General features: G+C 43.6%; 1 protein-coding gene across 1 annotated transcript in view; it reads right to left on the bottom strand.

Moving 5' to 3' along the window:
• BMP7 (bone morphogenetic protein 7) overlaps positions 1–5,231 on the bottom strand; it is a gene marked incomplete at its 5' end in the record, with an annotated part of 44,947 nt that extends 39,716 nt beyond the window's left edge. The window contains one exon of the mRNA XM_080628023.1: positions 4,721–5,231. Within this exon, the coding sequence (XP_080484149.1) occupies positions 4,721–5,231 (511 nt within the window). The remainder of the gene's footprint in view (positions 1–4,720) is intronic.
• Positions 5,232–13,992: the final 8,761 nt, after the last annotated feature.

Raw genomic sequence — 13,992 nt, 5'->3', positions numbered from 1 at the left:
GTCTCCTTCAAAGCACTTTACAAGCTGTTGTGTTTTGGCTTTTAAACTACAATTCCGGGAGGGGGCTTCACCTCCCCAGGACAGGCTGCGTGGGAATAGAGGAAAGACCCTGCTCTGGGATAAATCCACCACACAGAGCCTTTGTCCTTGCATGAGGACATCTGGGATGCTCCATTCTCTGCTCTCACCAGACCTGTGTGGCAGAAATAAATAATTCCTGTTCCGTTCTGTCATGCTGCACCTGAAAATTAGGAAATGAATCAATTTCTCTCTAGATTAGCTCTGTACTGTCAAGGAATAGCTGCTGGTTACTTGCTGCATGGTCAGTGCACTGCATACCTTTCGTTTGCTTCAAGCTTTCTACTTTAGCTGATCTTATACCACTAAGTGTTGCATACATCCATGCATATCCAAAACAATTACAGGATGTACCTGTTCAGGCTTGAGAGCTTATAACAGTGTGAGGTGGAGGAGAGAGGGAAAAAAAGCCGAGGGTTTGGCCTAATGTATGGACAAACCATGTGATCGTGACCAGGCATCCAGGGCTAACATTTAATCTGCTTTGTTTCAAGTGGGAAATACGTGAAGATCAAATAAGTTCAAATCCAGGTCAAATATCCTTGAAAATCTTTGATTTATATAAGCAGGAAAATGAGGTTTAAAAGAAGTGATTATGAAAGGGTTACTAAAAACACAGCTGTACGCGTACTCTTATATCTGAGGCTCTCCAAAGAAAAACTGTGTGACATCTATATTAACCTTTGGCTGTACACCAATGAAGGCCTGTAGTGAGCTGGAATGCGAGGCAGCCCCTTCCAAATTTTAACACAAGCCAGGTTACAGCTGCAAATGCCTGCAGCCCGTGCTCACTTTATAAAGTATTCCCCGAAGGAAATTTTTTAACTGTTATAGAATCTTTTTCTAATACCCTACAGTGTTAAAGCCTGTTATTAAAGGGCAAAGAGATGGTTCTCTATGCCAAACACTTGTCAACAAAAAGGATAGCCAGATGGTATGAAATAAAAGGAAACTTGGGGGCTCTTCAGTTTCTTGATTTACATTAACAAAAGCCACTTTCATGTGCTCCAAGAATGACTAATTCCCCCCCCTTATTTTTTGCCAGGATTAAACAATGTTGTTCATTTTATAATCAACCACGAGACAAATTAACAAATTGCATATCACTCTCTCAAGAAACATCCTCAGCAAGTCTGTTTACCAAGGCAAGATTACCCGCATAAGAACAACTCAATTATTTTTAGAAGAGAGCCTCTAAGTAATCTAGAGGATGTTTACTCCTTAGTTGCTGTTTATAAACTTGAATTTCAACTTGTTCAAAAAATGCATTGCGTTTTTTCAGTTCCTAAAATGGATCCATTTGTAAACTGTGCTTTGGACAGGATCTGGAAGGAAATTCCAAATACTGAAATTATAGTAATAAATTTTATCAAATTAGCCAGTAATTAACTGACTAACTTAGACAACTGTGGCTAAATTCTCTTCTAATTTACATGTAACTTCATTCTTGACACAAATCCATTCCCCAACCAACTTAGCACAGGTGTAAGCTAAGACAAAATGCAGCCTGTGAATTAACTGGTCATAAATCTAAATCTAATTAATTGTTGACATTTTACAGTAACATTACATGCTTAATACAAAGCTCCATGCAACACAGCCCTGAAACGGAGCACCTGTATTCAGGTTCCTCCCTACCAATACCCAGTATAAATTCTCTGGAACAAATATACACAGTATCTCCATAGGAATCACTGTGGGGGGGGTGTTGTTGGGGATTTTTTACTACATAACCCAGTAAATCTTGCAGTGTAAACACTATTATTCATATTCTCCTATAAAGTCGTAAAATCAATAGACAAAGAATATGAATAAAATAAAAAAGAAAAAGAAGTGGGTTTGTAGATTAGCATTTGGAAGCCTGCAATTAACATGTTTTGTTTATGGAAATTTAAAAGTATCATTTCTTTACTCACTTTTACTTCCTCCATTCTAAGATGAAGCTTTATTATGCTGCGACACTTCCTCATTGTGACAGCTCTAGTACAGTAATAAAAGCCTACCTGTGAAATGCAATGCTCACAGAGTATCTCTTACAAAAGTAGGACACAGTTTAGTACAGTCTACATTTAGGAATTCAGCTCTGCTTTAAAAGGGATCATTGTAGAAAGTCTCCAAAAAAATATCAGTTCTACAACAGATCTTCTAATTTTCCCTGAATGTCATAGAAAACTGTATATTTCAAAGCAGGTGTTGTATTTGACTATATATGGGAGTGAGTGGCTGGTCTAATTCATTAGAATGTACATAAACAAGCCTGTCTTTGTCCTATAAAGATGAAAGACCAATGACTATAATGGGATGAAAGGTGTGCACAGTGATGAAGAAAGCTATTATAGATCTGTGTCCTTTTTAAACTCGTCCTGGCATGCACAGCTGACAAGGGAACAAAACAGCACAGATAAATTCCCAAAATGTGCCTTCCTGATAATAATTCCACCTGTCCTCCTAAAACTGCTGGATTTTGCCTGTGCTCTTACTATTCATTGACCATGCTGACAGCAATTCAATTACATGATATTTCACATAAAGAACACTTCTGAATTTCTAAGCTGACTACAAAACCCAGCAGGTCGAAATGAATGAATATATCCACTACAGTCATCCCATCACGTTGGGATGTCGATTATTGATTACACAGAGCTTAGACAGGTAAAACCTGCTCAATAAAAAGTTCTCACATAGAAACAGACACATCCAAAATGTAATTTTTATTTTACAGTTCATGGATCGATTCCACTCCTTTGTACTCAAAATAATCAGGGACCTGAACTCCTTTCCTGTAAAACTTCCATGGGCTGCAAAGGTGACTTTTCCTCACAGAGGAAGCATGGGATGGGAGCACTGCCGTTTCACTGATGCAAGTTGTGCAGTAAATAACTACATCCATGGAGCAGAGTTCCTTCCCCAGGGCTAAACTCCCTTCAGTTAGATACTTACATGTTTCATAAAGGTTCTCTCCTCTATGCCGAAATGGAAAGAGAAGTGTGAATTTTGCTATCGTTATTTCATGAGCCTTTGTCTTCTGTTCAGGACTCTCCCTGCACTCTGGCTGTACACCGTGTAGGACCCAAGAACCACAGAGAACAATGTTAGCAAGATCACTCTTATCTCTAAAGTCAAATATTTGACTTCCATTGGTACTTTTGGCTGCTCAAATATTTGATTTTAAATGTACCATTGCTGATCAGCTTAAGTATCTAGCAGCGATTAGACAAACACTGTAATTCCAAATGGAAAGCACCAGTGCTCTCAAGGAGCGCAGCAGCCCCCAGGCCAGATGTAATTCAGAGCTTCCCATGGTGAAGCTGACGGTCCTTAGTAAGGAGGTGCAGCTCATGCAAACTAGAGATCTCCCACAGCGTCCCATGTTTCCCTATCATGCAAGAATTGTGCCGGGATGGCTACCGTGTCTGACAATTATTAACGAGTGTCACAGCGCCTTTACAGCTACTGGTCTTTTCAAGTTAGTTAAAGTGCTGGGATTAGAGAGGTGGTGATTTAGGTGGTGATTTAATCTTTGTTGCCTCTGTAGTTCCGGACAGTGGAAGTGTCCAGAACAGGGACATCCATAAAGGTGTCAATGGATTTATTGGCAATGGGGATGATCCCTCGTGGGTTATATGACAGATATGGGCTCCTCTTGCTCTCTGAATGCCCCTTTGTTTGGAACAAAGTTTGAGTTGATCTTGTTTTGGAAATACTATTAAGATTCTCTCTTGAACTTGCAGTCACCCAATCTGTACGTGTGGTGGTTTCAGAGCTGCACATGAGGAGGTCTAAAAATGGCTAGAGTGAACCAGGTCTATAATTATATATTTAAAATAGAATGCTCATCCTGACAATGTTTTACTCAAATCCAGCCAAGTCAGTCCACACGGGTGTGCAATCTACAGCAAGGAAATGGAAATCAGATTGGGCCGTGGCATCCAATTAGAAAGGCCTAGCGAGCTGCATACAAAGCATGCCAACTTTGGTATCATTTGCATAAACCCATCCACATGTGCTTGTGAAAAGAGGCAAGTTAGCTGCATAAACTGGGGTCAACAGAAAAAGCTGCAGGAGTAAATAAGGATTCACCGTGGAATCCCTTTCAAGCAGTTAGGAAAATATGTGCAAGCAGCTCAGCCCCTTCCACCAAAGGAACATGGTGCTGGGATGCTGCAGGGAACTATCCATCTAGGCAGCCCTGGTGACCATGCATCCCAGACGGGGGCCATACTGGGACCCATGGTCCTGCCTGGGTGTCATGTCCTCCCTGGCTGTGCAGGATGCAGGATAGCTCTGCTCAACTCCTACCTGCAAATCCAATTCCTGAGGTGCGGCAAGAAACTATCAAAGGGAGAAGACAACAAATTGAAGTGTGTTGGTGTGTGGGATGGAGAGCTTGTGGCTGTCCAAATGCTGTGGTGGGGAGCTGGAGCCAGCCCTCTTCACGCTGGTGCCGTTTGCTACCACCTCCAAGGGCTGCTACCTGCCCTTCCTTGCCCAAGTGGGCTGCCACCCATCCAGCCCAATGCAGTAAGAGCTCCCTGCCAGGGCCACCAGCCCCTGCCCTCCCCTTGGTGGCCAGGGCCCTGCTCCAGTCTCCCATAGCATGGTTCCCCACCCATCACCCCGTGTCCAGCAGGCAGGCACTCACCCAAGTTGACGAAGCTCATGACCATGTCAGCCTCAGTGAGGAAGTTGCTGTCCTGCAGGCTCGCCAGGGGGGGGCCCTGGGTGCTGAAGATGGGCTTGTAGGGGTAAGAGAAGCCCTCGCCCTCCTCAGCGGCGGCCCCCGCTGCTCCCTCCTCCACGGACATAGCATTGTAAAGGTCCAGCATGAACATGGGGGCCGAGTTGTGCTTGCCGTGGAGGTGGGGCCGCGGGCGGTGCGGCAGGCCGAGGATGGAGAGGATCTCCCGCTGCATCTCGCGGCGCTCGGGGCCGCGCAGCCGCCGGTGGATGAAGCTGGAGTGCACCTCGTTGTCCACCGTGAAGTCGGCGAGGACGCAGCGCAGCCAGAGGGCGGGCGCGGCGGCGCCCAGCACCAGCAGCCAGGAGGCGGGCTGCCCTCGCCCCGCCGCCGGCATCGCGGCTCGGCGGCGGCTGAGGAGGGGCGGCGCGGGGGGCGCGGGGCTGCCCCGCCGCGGGACGCGCCCCACCAGCATGCGCGGAGCGGGCGCGGACGGACGGCGCGGCCCCGCGCTCACTGCGGCGGCCGGCAGCCCCCGCGGAGGCGGCGCAGCCCGCGCATGGCCCGGCGGCGGGGGCTGCCTAACGGCCCCGGCCCATGGACGGAGCGGCGGCGGCCCGAGGCGTTTCCCCCAGCGGCGGCGGCAGCGGGAGCGGTGCGCTGTGCCCGCGTCCCGCACGCCGCGGCGGAGCCGTGTGCGCAGTGCTGCTCGGCGGAGAGGCAGCGGGAGGTTGTCTCTGGTGGGAGGAGCAGGCTGGAAAACCCAAGCGCTCTCGCTCGCCCGCTCCAAACCGCTTGGGAGAGAAAATCCGTGTAACTGCCTAGAGGAGGAACATCTGATCAGGTTGCTTTGCAGGATGTTTGTGGAGGCTGCTCAGGCTTGGGGGAGAGGCTGAGCTGGTCCCAAGTGCTTAAATGAACTCCAACTTAGTTAAGAAGACACCCCAGGAGGGAGGGTGGTTTATGTATAAGGAAGGGGCCCAAATTCCCAGAGTGGCGAGATGCGAGTCTGCCCTCAGTCTGCACGAACAGGCGGACGCAGGCAGGCTGCTTTCCTCCTTTTCCAGCTTATTTTTTGAATAAGTACGGATGGGGAGAGACTGCCCAGGACAAAACCAGCAGCACTGAATTATTTAGACTGCGATGATGATACATGCACGCACGTAGGCACGTATGTTCGTGTGCAGAGAGCCCCGGGTCACTTTTTCCAGCTGGCAGCAAAGAGAGTGAATGCACTAGAAATGCGAGGGGGAGTTACTATAGAAGAGTTATAAAACCAGCAACTTTTACCTGGATTGAAACCATCAGCCTGTGCACACGGCTGGTTGATGCTATCACATTGTCCTGCTCTCTTGCCTCCCCCCTTCCTCCTGCTGTCTGGTACATACACATCTTTGTGGAATACTGTCAACTTTTTAAGGCAGTGACTTAACTCAGTGAGTGTAACACATACAGTAATGGAGCCCCAGTCCTGATTAGTCCAAGTAGATGTCTACTGCAACAGTAAATAACAGTAATAACCTCAGATAACAAATGTAGACTACTGCTTCCCAAATCGTACTTGGAGAGCAAGGGGAAGGCAGGATGGAAGCGTTTATCTGGGTCACTGAATCCGGGCTGAGGTAATTTCAGAAACTATACATATACATACACTAAGTTTATGCTGGCATTAAGATTCATTCCCTAGGCAAAGGAGGAAGAAGAGGGGCAGGGGATAAAGGAGGCCAGCATTGGTTTTTTGGTAGATGTTCATCTGATATTCTCAGACCAGCAATATCCAGTACTGTTCAGCACCAGATCCTGCATCTGTTCTGGAAACTGATATTCAGCACTTCTTTCAGCTCTTTTTGCTTAAAATCCTAGTGTGAACAACAGGTATCTAGTCAGAAAAGCTGCATGGGAAACACGCTGAGTGCTTTACTGTGTTTGCATACATGCATGTGTACCTCTTAATAACAGGGAAACTGAGGCATGACATCAAAATGACTCACAGAGCTATTGAAATAGTGGTAGAACCAGCATTAAAGTCCTAGCTCAGTCCTAACACATGATTAGCAATGTCTCAAGCTCGGGGAGAGTGGTGGAGGGAAGAAAGGTTGTGAAACCACATCCACCTTGGGTAACATGAGAGCACTTGCTAAACTCACTGGTGCTAAGGGGGGGTGCTCAGGTGCCAGCCCTGTAGTTGTCTTCCCATTGCTCCCCACTAAGAAAGACACCAGGACCTGAGCAGTTGCACTGTGGATGCCCAGTTAAGATCAAACTCCAGCACCTTTTGTGCTTCCTGAGGAGCAGCATTAACTTGCTGTTACCCAAGCAAGTATTTGCCTAATTTCTCTCCTGCCAAAGGTGTGGTTTCTAGATCAATTTAAGCTGACCTGAAGCCAGGCTCTCCTGAGAGAGATGTTTTCCTCTCATCCCACCCTAGCCTGGGCCTTCAGCTGTTCAGCCCCACCCCTCCCCAAGGCCGATGCTAACACTTGCAGCCACGCACAGGTCAGGAACCTGATTCTGGTTTTAAAAGTAATCTCTTTTTTTAATCATTTATGTATTTGGTTTTGCTGAATTAATTTACTGCTGGGTCAGCTCCTCGTTCTGACTGACTACACACTGCGCTGGAACTAGGGAGGCCACAGGAATGTGCAGCTGGGGGCAAGGAGAGGGTGTCTGGGCTGGGCTGCTTTGGGTCGGCTTGAACTGGTGGTGCAAGGGCAGGCAGATGATTCAGTATCCCTCCGCTCTCCCTTTCAGTGGCAGATAACGTGATTTCACTTTGTTCTTTGCTCCTTGTAGGCAGTTTGTTTTTCCCCAGCTTTGAGTGTTGGTCGTTCCTCAAGCAGCAGCAGGGCATGGACAGTGAGGCTGAAAACATGTAAGGATGGAGGAGTGGACTGGAGAGCGGGTGTCTCTGCAGCCTGAATTACCTATGCCTGAATTGCTTGTACCTCACGTTTGAAAACTGACTGAATTTCAGTCAGTGTCGTGCTTTGGAATGGCACTAGTCTAAGAGAAAGAAAAGATAGTTTGGGAGGTGTGGATCCTGACTTGTTAACACCTTTGGTAACTGCTGTTGAAGCTGTATGTGATTCTATGATTTTATGTGTCATGGGAGAAGCATCAGAGGAAAAGAAAACCTTAAAACCTCTTGATTTGACAGATTTCTTGAAAAAGTGATATTTCTGTTTCCTTCTTGGTTTGTCTGTTTAACTGGTCTGGGTTTGGATACATCCAAGTTTGGATACATCCAAGTTTAGATACATCCTTGTTTAGATACATCCTTATTTATCACAGGATATCTTTTTTTTTAAAGAGGGAGCAACACTGCAACTGTATCCTGTGCTTTCATAGGAATAGTTGTAAGAGTTTATTCTTTTCTAGCAGCTTTTTCTGATCCTGTTCCACCAGGTACAGCATTAAATAAGTATATGATAGTTTGCAATGGGGTACAGCTTGTGTGTAAACAGCCCAAGAAAAATTCTTAATGAGTGTGTGATGAGGTAGGGAAGCTGTTAGAAGAATGTGGATTTTTGAATGTGAGGTGTTCAGCTCTTGACTCCAGCTTGCTTTGAGACATAACAAAGAGCAGCCTTTATTCTACTGTGTACAGTAAAGGATGATGCAGCTCAAACTGCAGTGGTTCGGTCCTCAGATCTGAGTTTCAGTTTCAGTTACCTTTCAAACAGAAAAGGTACAAACTGGATTGCCTTTCCCATGGACAATGTTTCCTGTCCTTGCCTGCTGCATAAACCCTGTCCTGCTTCCTCTAGGATCAGTTCCACTCAGGTTGCTGAAATATTGGCACCTTCATGTCATTGTCTTTTTCCTCCTCTTTCCTGGATCAATTAAGAAACCAGTTTTTCCTCTTACTCATCTCTACCTCTCTTGTCTGTCCTCTCCTTCTTGGGAAGGAAAACTAAATGCTCATGATGAAGTAATCCCTGTTTGTTGGCACTTGCTGCTTCAGATAACTTATATAAAAACAAACTCCCAATGTTTCTGAGGTTCTGTGCAAGCCATGTTACCACTTGAGTCAACTTTTTGATCTCTGAGTTTTGAGTGTATGCTCTTATCTGATTTTTGTTCCAATTCCTGCCATTGTGTTTGTTTGTGTGGAAGTCAGTGTAGTTGGAAGCACGTATTTAGGAAATAAAGCGTCTGATTTGAAAACATGAAATGGACAAAAATATGCAGGTTTGTGGTTGATGAATTTGGATGTGCTGCTGTTGTCATCATAGACTCATAGTAAGCACATGCCAGTGGCAGAATTTGGTCATTTGCATTCAGTTTTATCAGATGGACACTAGAAAGTGTGGGTTCTGCTCACAAGCTCCTTTCATGACTTCTTGAAAATCAGACACAAAGCATTATTTCCTCTTTTCTGCTGAGTCAGTTTCAAGCTCCTTGCCTTCCTACTTTGATGTCCTCTTTTTAACTTTAACCATGTTTCTTTTCCATTCTGTTTTGCATCTTCTCTCATTTGTCTTGAACAAAGTGCGAGTCCTAAATTATGGCAAACTTTTTTCTTCTTCCAAATATTCCCACTAAAATAGTATGTGTTTGGGGAATTTTGAACTGTTCCTCTGGGCCCTGTGCATGCAAAGCCCTTATATAACAGAAATAATAGCATTATTATTTGTATAAGACTGTGTAATTAGCTGACCTGTTTAACTGTGCTATATTGGATCTTTTTTATCAAAAGTTTCTATTCATCTCTTCGGTATTATTACTGAGAACATATTCATGAATGTGAAAGTAATCGCATTATGGCTAAGCCGTTAGCTCTAATCCAGGAACTTGAACAGATCTGGATTGAATTGTGCTGGTTTGGACTATACTGATTATGTTATAAAAATTAAGTATTGATTCTCATTGCTACTGATCAGAGGAGAGTCAGAAATGAAGTCTGTGGTTTGGGGTATGAAAGCCCCTGGAGATGTTAGTGATAGCTGAAGTAGAAAATGATCTTTGGGTTTATGAGATGGGACTGCCGTGCTGAATCTAATGCCCATCAGCTGAGTAAGGTGAACAAAGTTCAGTCCTTCACTGCTCAGCACTTCAAAGGACTTCACTTTCATAGAATCATGAAACGGTTTTGGTTGGAAGGGACCTTAAAGATCAGCCAGTTCCAACCCCCGCCATGGGCAGCAACACTTTATAAAACTGGATCTCCATGGGGGTTCTTTTATTACTATTTACTCCAGAGAACGTTTGAAATGAGTTCATATCATTGAAGCATTTGTAGTATTGTATTAATTACACATCTATATACAGCTTGAATGTAGACCTGTGTTATATTTTACACGTGTGTTTGTATGTAATTGTATATTGGTAGGAGCATGTGTATGTGTGCATACTCTGCTATACTTCAATAATGCCTTTATGTAAGTAATATACTTCTGTAGCACAGATACATGCACATGAATATTGTTTAATGTGGGACCACTTTTAGGTCCATATATTGCCAAAGCAGCCCAAACAAAACTGAATTTAATTTTGTACTATTAAATTATTCTGTGCACACTTGATTTGGTTGAAGCTTGTGGCACAAACCCAGGCATTTACTTCATTGGTACCAGTGTAATCTGAATATCTGAAATCTTAGGCTTATATTTGTGGAAAAACTGCACTGAGAACACACTTACATGTTACTGTTCAGAGCAGATTGAAGTTGTGCTGCAGCATCTTGGAAATGTGCCTCTGAAAGTCTGCTTAGTTATAAAGTTTTCTTATAATATATGATCATCCTTGCTTCTATAGTCCATCATCAGACATACAGTATTCTTCTTATTAACATATATTTATGTCTTGCAGAGTATTTTTTAATTTTCTGCTGTTTGCATTCACTAAAGGTAGAGATGTTTGGTATTTTTACATTCAGCCATGTACAAAAAGCATATAAAACCTATTTGATTATTTTCAAAGGGAACAACAATAACTGATTCTGACCTATGAAATGCAATGGGACAAATTTGGATGGCTTTACTTTTTCTTTCCAGGCAGGTGCAGAGTAATACCTCAAAGAACCATTATTTTGAGCCTTTATTCCAATGTGTACATAAATGCTTGCATAACCCTCACACAGCTGCTGTACGAACTACTCATGCCACAAGTATTAGTAATCCTAACAGGGGAGGTTGCATGGAAAATTGGGGTGTGTATGCTAAACCATATGTACCATGCCCCTGAATCATAAAACTTGTGTTGCTGGAGCAAAGAGATCTTTGGAGACGGTGTTTTACAGGTCTGTTGGAAGCAGGATTATATACGACAGCTGCACCCCACAGTTTCTCTGCTTTTGAGGCTTATCTTGTGCATTTAAGTAAGCAGGAAGCAGAGTTTGGTCCAACATTATCTTAATATGGTCTCAAGCTTCTACTTTTTATTTATATTTCATTTCCATAGGAACAATTCTTTTAACAGAGTTTATTTTGAATACATACTAGAGCCACTCAAATTGGAAGTTCTGAGCTGCCAGTGTCGAGCTGTGTGGGGCTGCAGAGATACAATATGCATTTTTGGTCTCTGGTTCTGCCTCTAAAATAACTTTTTTTATATCTGCAGTGATTTATAGCAGTGTTTCTGAACCAGTCTGAAATAAGATGGAAGTTGGAGACTCATTTGATTCTCTAAAGCCCCAGCCACAAAAATCCCGTCCCAAGTTGCGCAGAGTAGCACGGTTTGGCCGCGGTTCTCTATAGTTTAAGGACTGTCCCAGCTCCTGGTCTGACCGAGGGAGGAGGTTTGCCACCTTACAAGCAATCTCCTAGAGCTTTAGCAGCAGAAAATCCTTAATCAGAGGTTTATACTGGAGGATTTTTATGCTGGAGGATTTTAAAATAATATGAAGGGACTGTTTCCTCTGCTGGTGTAAATTGGCATAGCACTGTATGAGTAGATGGAGGTATGCTTATTTATACCAGCCAGGGGTCTAACCTGGCGCTCTCCCGTGATAGCATATGGAGTGATTGGTATTCCTGCTGCTCTTTTAGTGGAGGATCCTTTAGTCGTAAGTGCAGCGCTGTCAGAGTTTATCTTTCTGAGACTGGGACTTCTAAGTTTTCAGCTGGAAATCTTTTGCTTCCTAAATAGTGCTGAGCTTGCACTGAGTTTGCTTTGTAAAGTGCATCTTTTCAGCATTCATCCAAAGCCTTTTCTGCAGTTGTCTGAGCCCCATAGGCAAATATATACTGTTAGACTATTAAGATAATTTTTCAGTTAAGGCATTGTCAAACTGCAAGTGGGACAATAGAAACAAAACCCCTTTTGTTCTGACTAAACAGTTCCTAATGACCCCCTCTATAAACAGTGGCACCAGTGGAGGTCTCAACAAGGCTCTTCATTGAGACCCCGTTCAAAAGGACAAGCAGAGCAGAACATGGGGCAGAAACTCTCAGAGTTACTGCACTTTACTCCGCTTTGGTGGTCTGACCACAAGAGCAAATCTGTTTTTGTTGTTCAAGGCACCCAAAAAGCATAATTTAAAAGCATGAATTTCCACAATTAACATTCTATAAAGAGTTCTAAATATTTGGATTGCCGGGAAAAGAGCAGAAGGAAGCAGTTTGTTTGTTTGTTTACTTAAATCAAGGGGCTATAAAATAGACTCTTATGAGTCCCATATAAAAGCTTAAATTTGTTTGAGGAGATTACTTGTTATCTGTTAAGCTCATATGAAAATAAAAATGTAAAGTCCAAAGAGGTTCAGGTTTTTACATTCCAGTAAGATCCTCACATTTGTTTTGGGGGTTAAAATCATCTTTATGAATAACATGTTGTCATGAAACCAGGGCATGTGTGTTTGTCACAAGCAAGGGAAAGGTTTCAGTTGTTTAGTTTCTAGAGAAATTGGAGGTACAGTGAAGGACTGAAACCACTAAGGACCAAACTCTTTTTCTTCCAGATATAGGACACTCAGTACAGATATGTGTAGCATAGACAGTGTGTCTTCATGCAGTTAAGAGCTATGGAGATTATGAATCACTTCCTGATTATTTCTGTCCCTATTTCTGTGTCCTGAGTACATCAGAAGAATAGCACAACAGACCTTCCACTTTAACAGAAACTTATTTCCAGAGCATCTTCATTGTATGTAACAGGGAAGTGACGATAGGTCAGGCAGCAGAAGTCCATAATTTGGATGATTTGGCAATTACACTGACTTTGCAAACAGAAATGCCAGTTTCTTCTGAAAGAAGCTGCAGTTTGTGTTCTAGCATCTGATTTACTAGAGGTATTTCTGACTTAAACCATGGACTACTGTTTCGTTTGGAAGCAGATAGAAGAGATCATGGAAGGAGAAGAGAGAACATCCATTAAGACAGGAACCACATATTCTGAGTAAAGGCTGAATCATGGAGAAAAGTAATGGCCACAAGATTCAAAACACCTTCACGTCTGCAAGATGCAGTGGGGGTCTGAGGGCACTTTGCCATTTCTGGGAAGTGCTCAGCAGCTCACAGCTTTGGGCTTTTGTTTCCTGATTAGGGATAGTGTCTGCACCCTGCCTTTGTGGAAGGTATCAGTGTGTCTTGGTAAAAGGAAGGATTTGGGTAAGTGCAGGATGGGGGTCTAGTGCCCTGTGACAGGATACTGAGAGAAAGAGAAATGTCAAATCTTCAAGAGACTTCCAGTAGAAACAAAAGACTCTTTGTAAAAGGTACTGTTAGCAAGTCTAATGGAAGGAATGGGGACATAAAATGAATTGAGAGGATTTGCAAATTGTTTCTAAGCCTTGAGGCAAGAACAAAAAGCTGAGCATTTACTGTTTACTATATTTGGTATGTATGGAAGAGCAGTTTGGACATCAAGGGAGCTAATAAAACGCAGAGCTGAATTAGTCTCTTTGCTGCAAGCTGTGGTGTTGTGCTAGGGATGGAGAAAATGCTTCTGTTAAAGGATAGAGTTGAGCAGGAGCAGCTGAGACTTGACCTAGCCTTTCCTGAAAACGCCTTTTCATGGCAGCATAGTCGAGGTCCATAAGCACGGGCCAATGTTCTCCATTGATGTGATCTTATTTTTCTGATTTGTATGCATGTAAGCATTGCACAGAGTGCTGTAGCTCCAGTTTTCAGGATTAAATATGGTGTGTAATGTGGTAGCAGGAAGGAACAGTACTGATTTTGTCACATCTTTCCTCAAAAATACACCTTTGAGGATTGTTTTTACTGAAAATTTCTGGCAGGGGAAAAAACCCCAACAAACCCAACTCACTGTATCAGACTAAAATTTGCTGCCTC

Source organism: Psittacula echo (assembly GCF_963264785.1).
Source record: "Psittacula echo genome assembly, chromosome: 12".
NCBI lineage: Eukaryota > Metazoa > Chordata > Aves > Psittaciformes > Psittacidae > Psittacula > Psittacula echo.
This window is presented reverse-complemented; position numbering and strand designations above follow the sequence as displayed.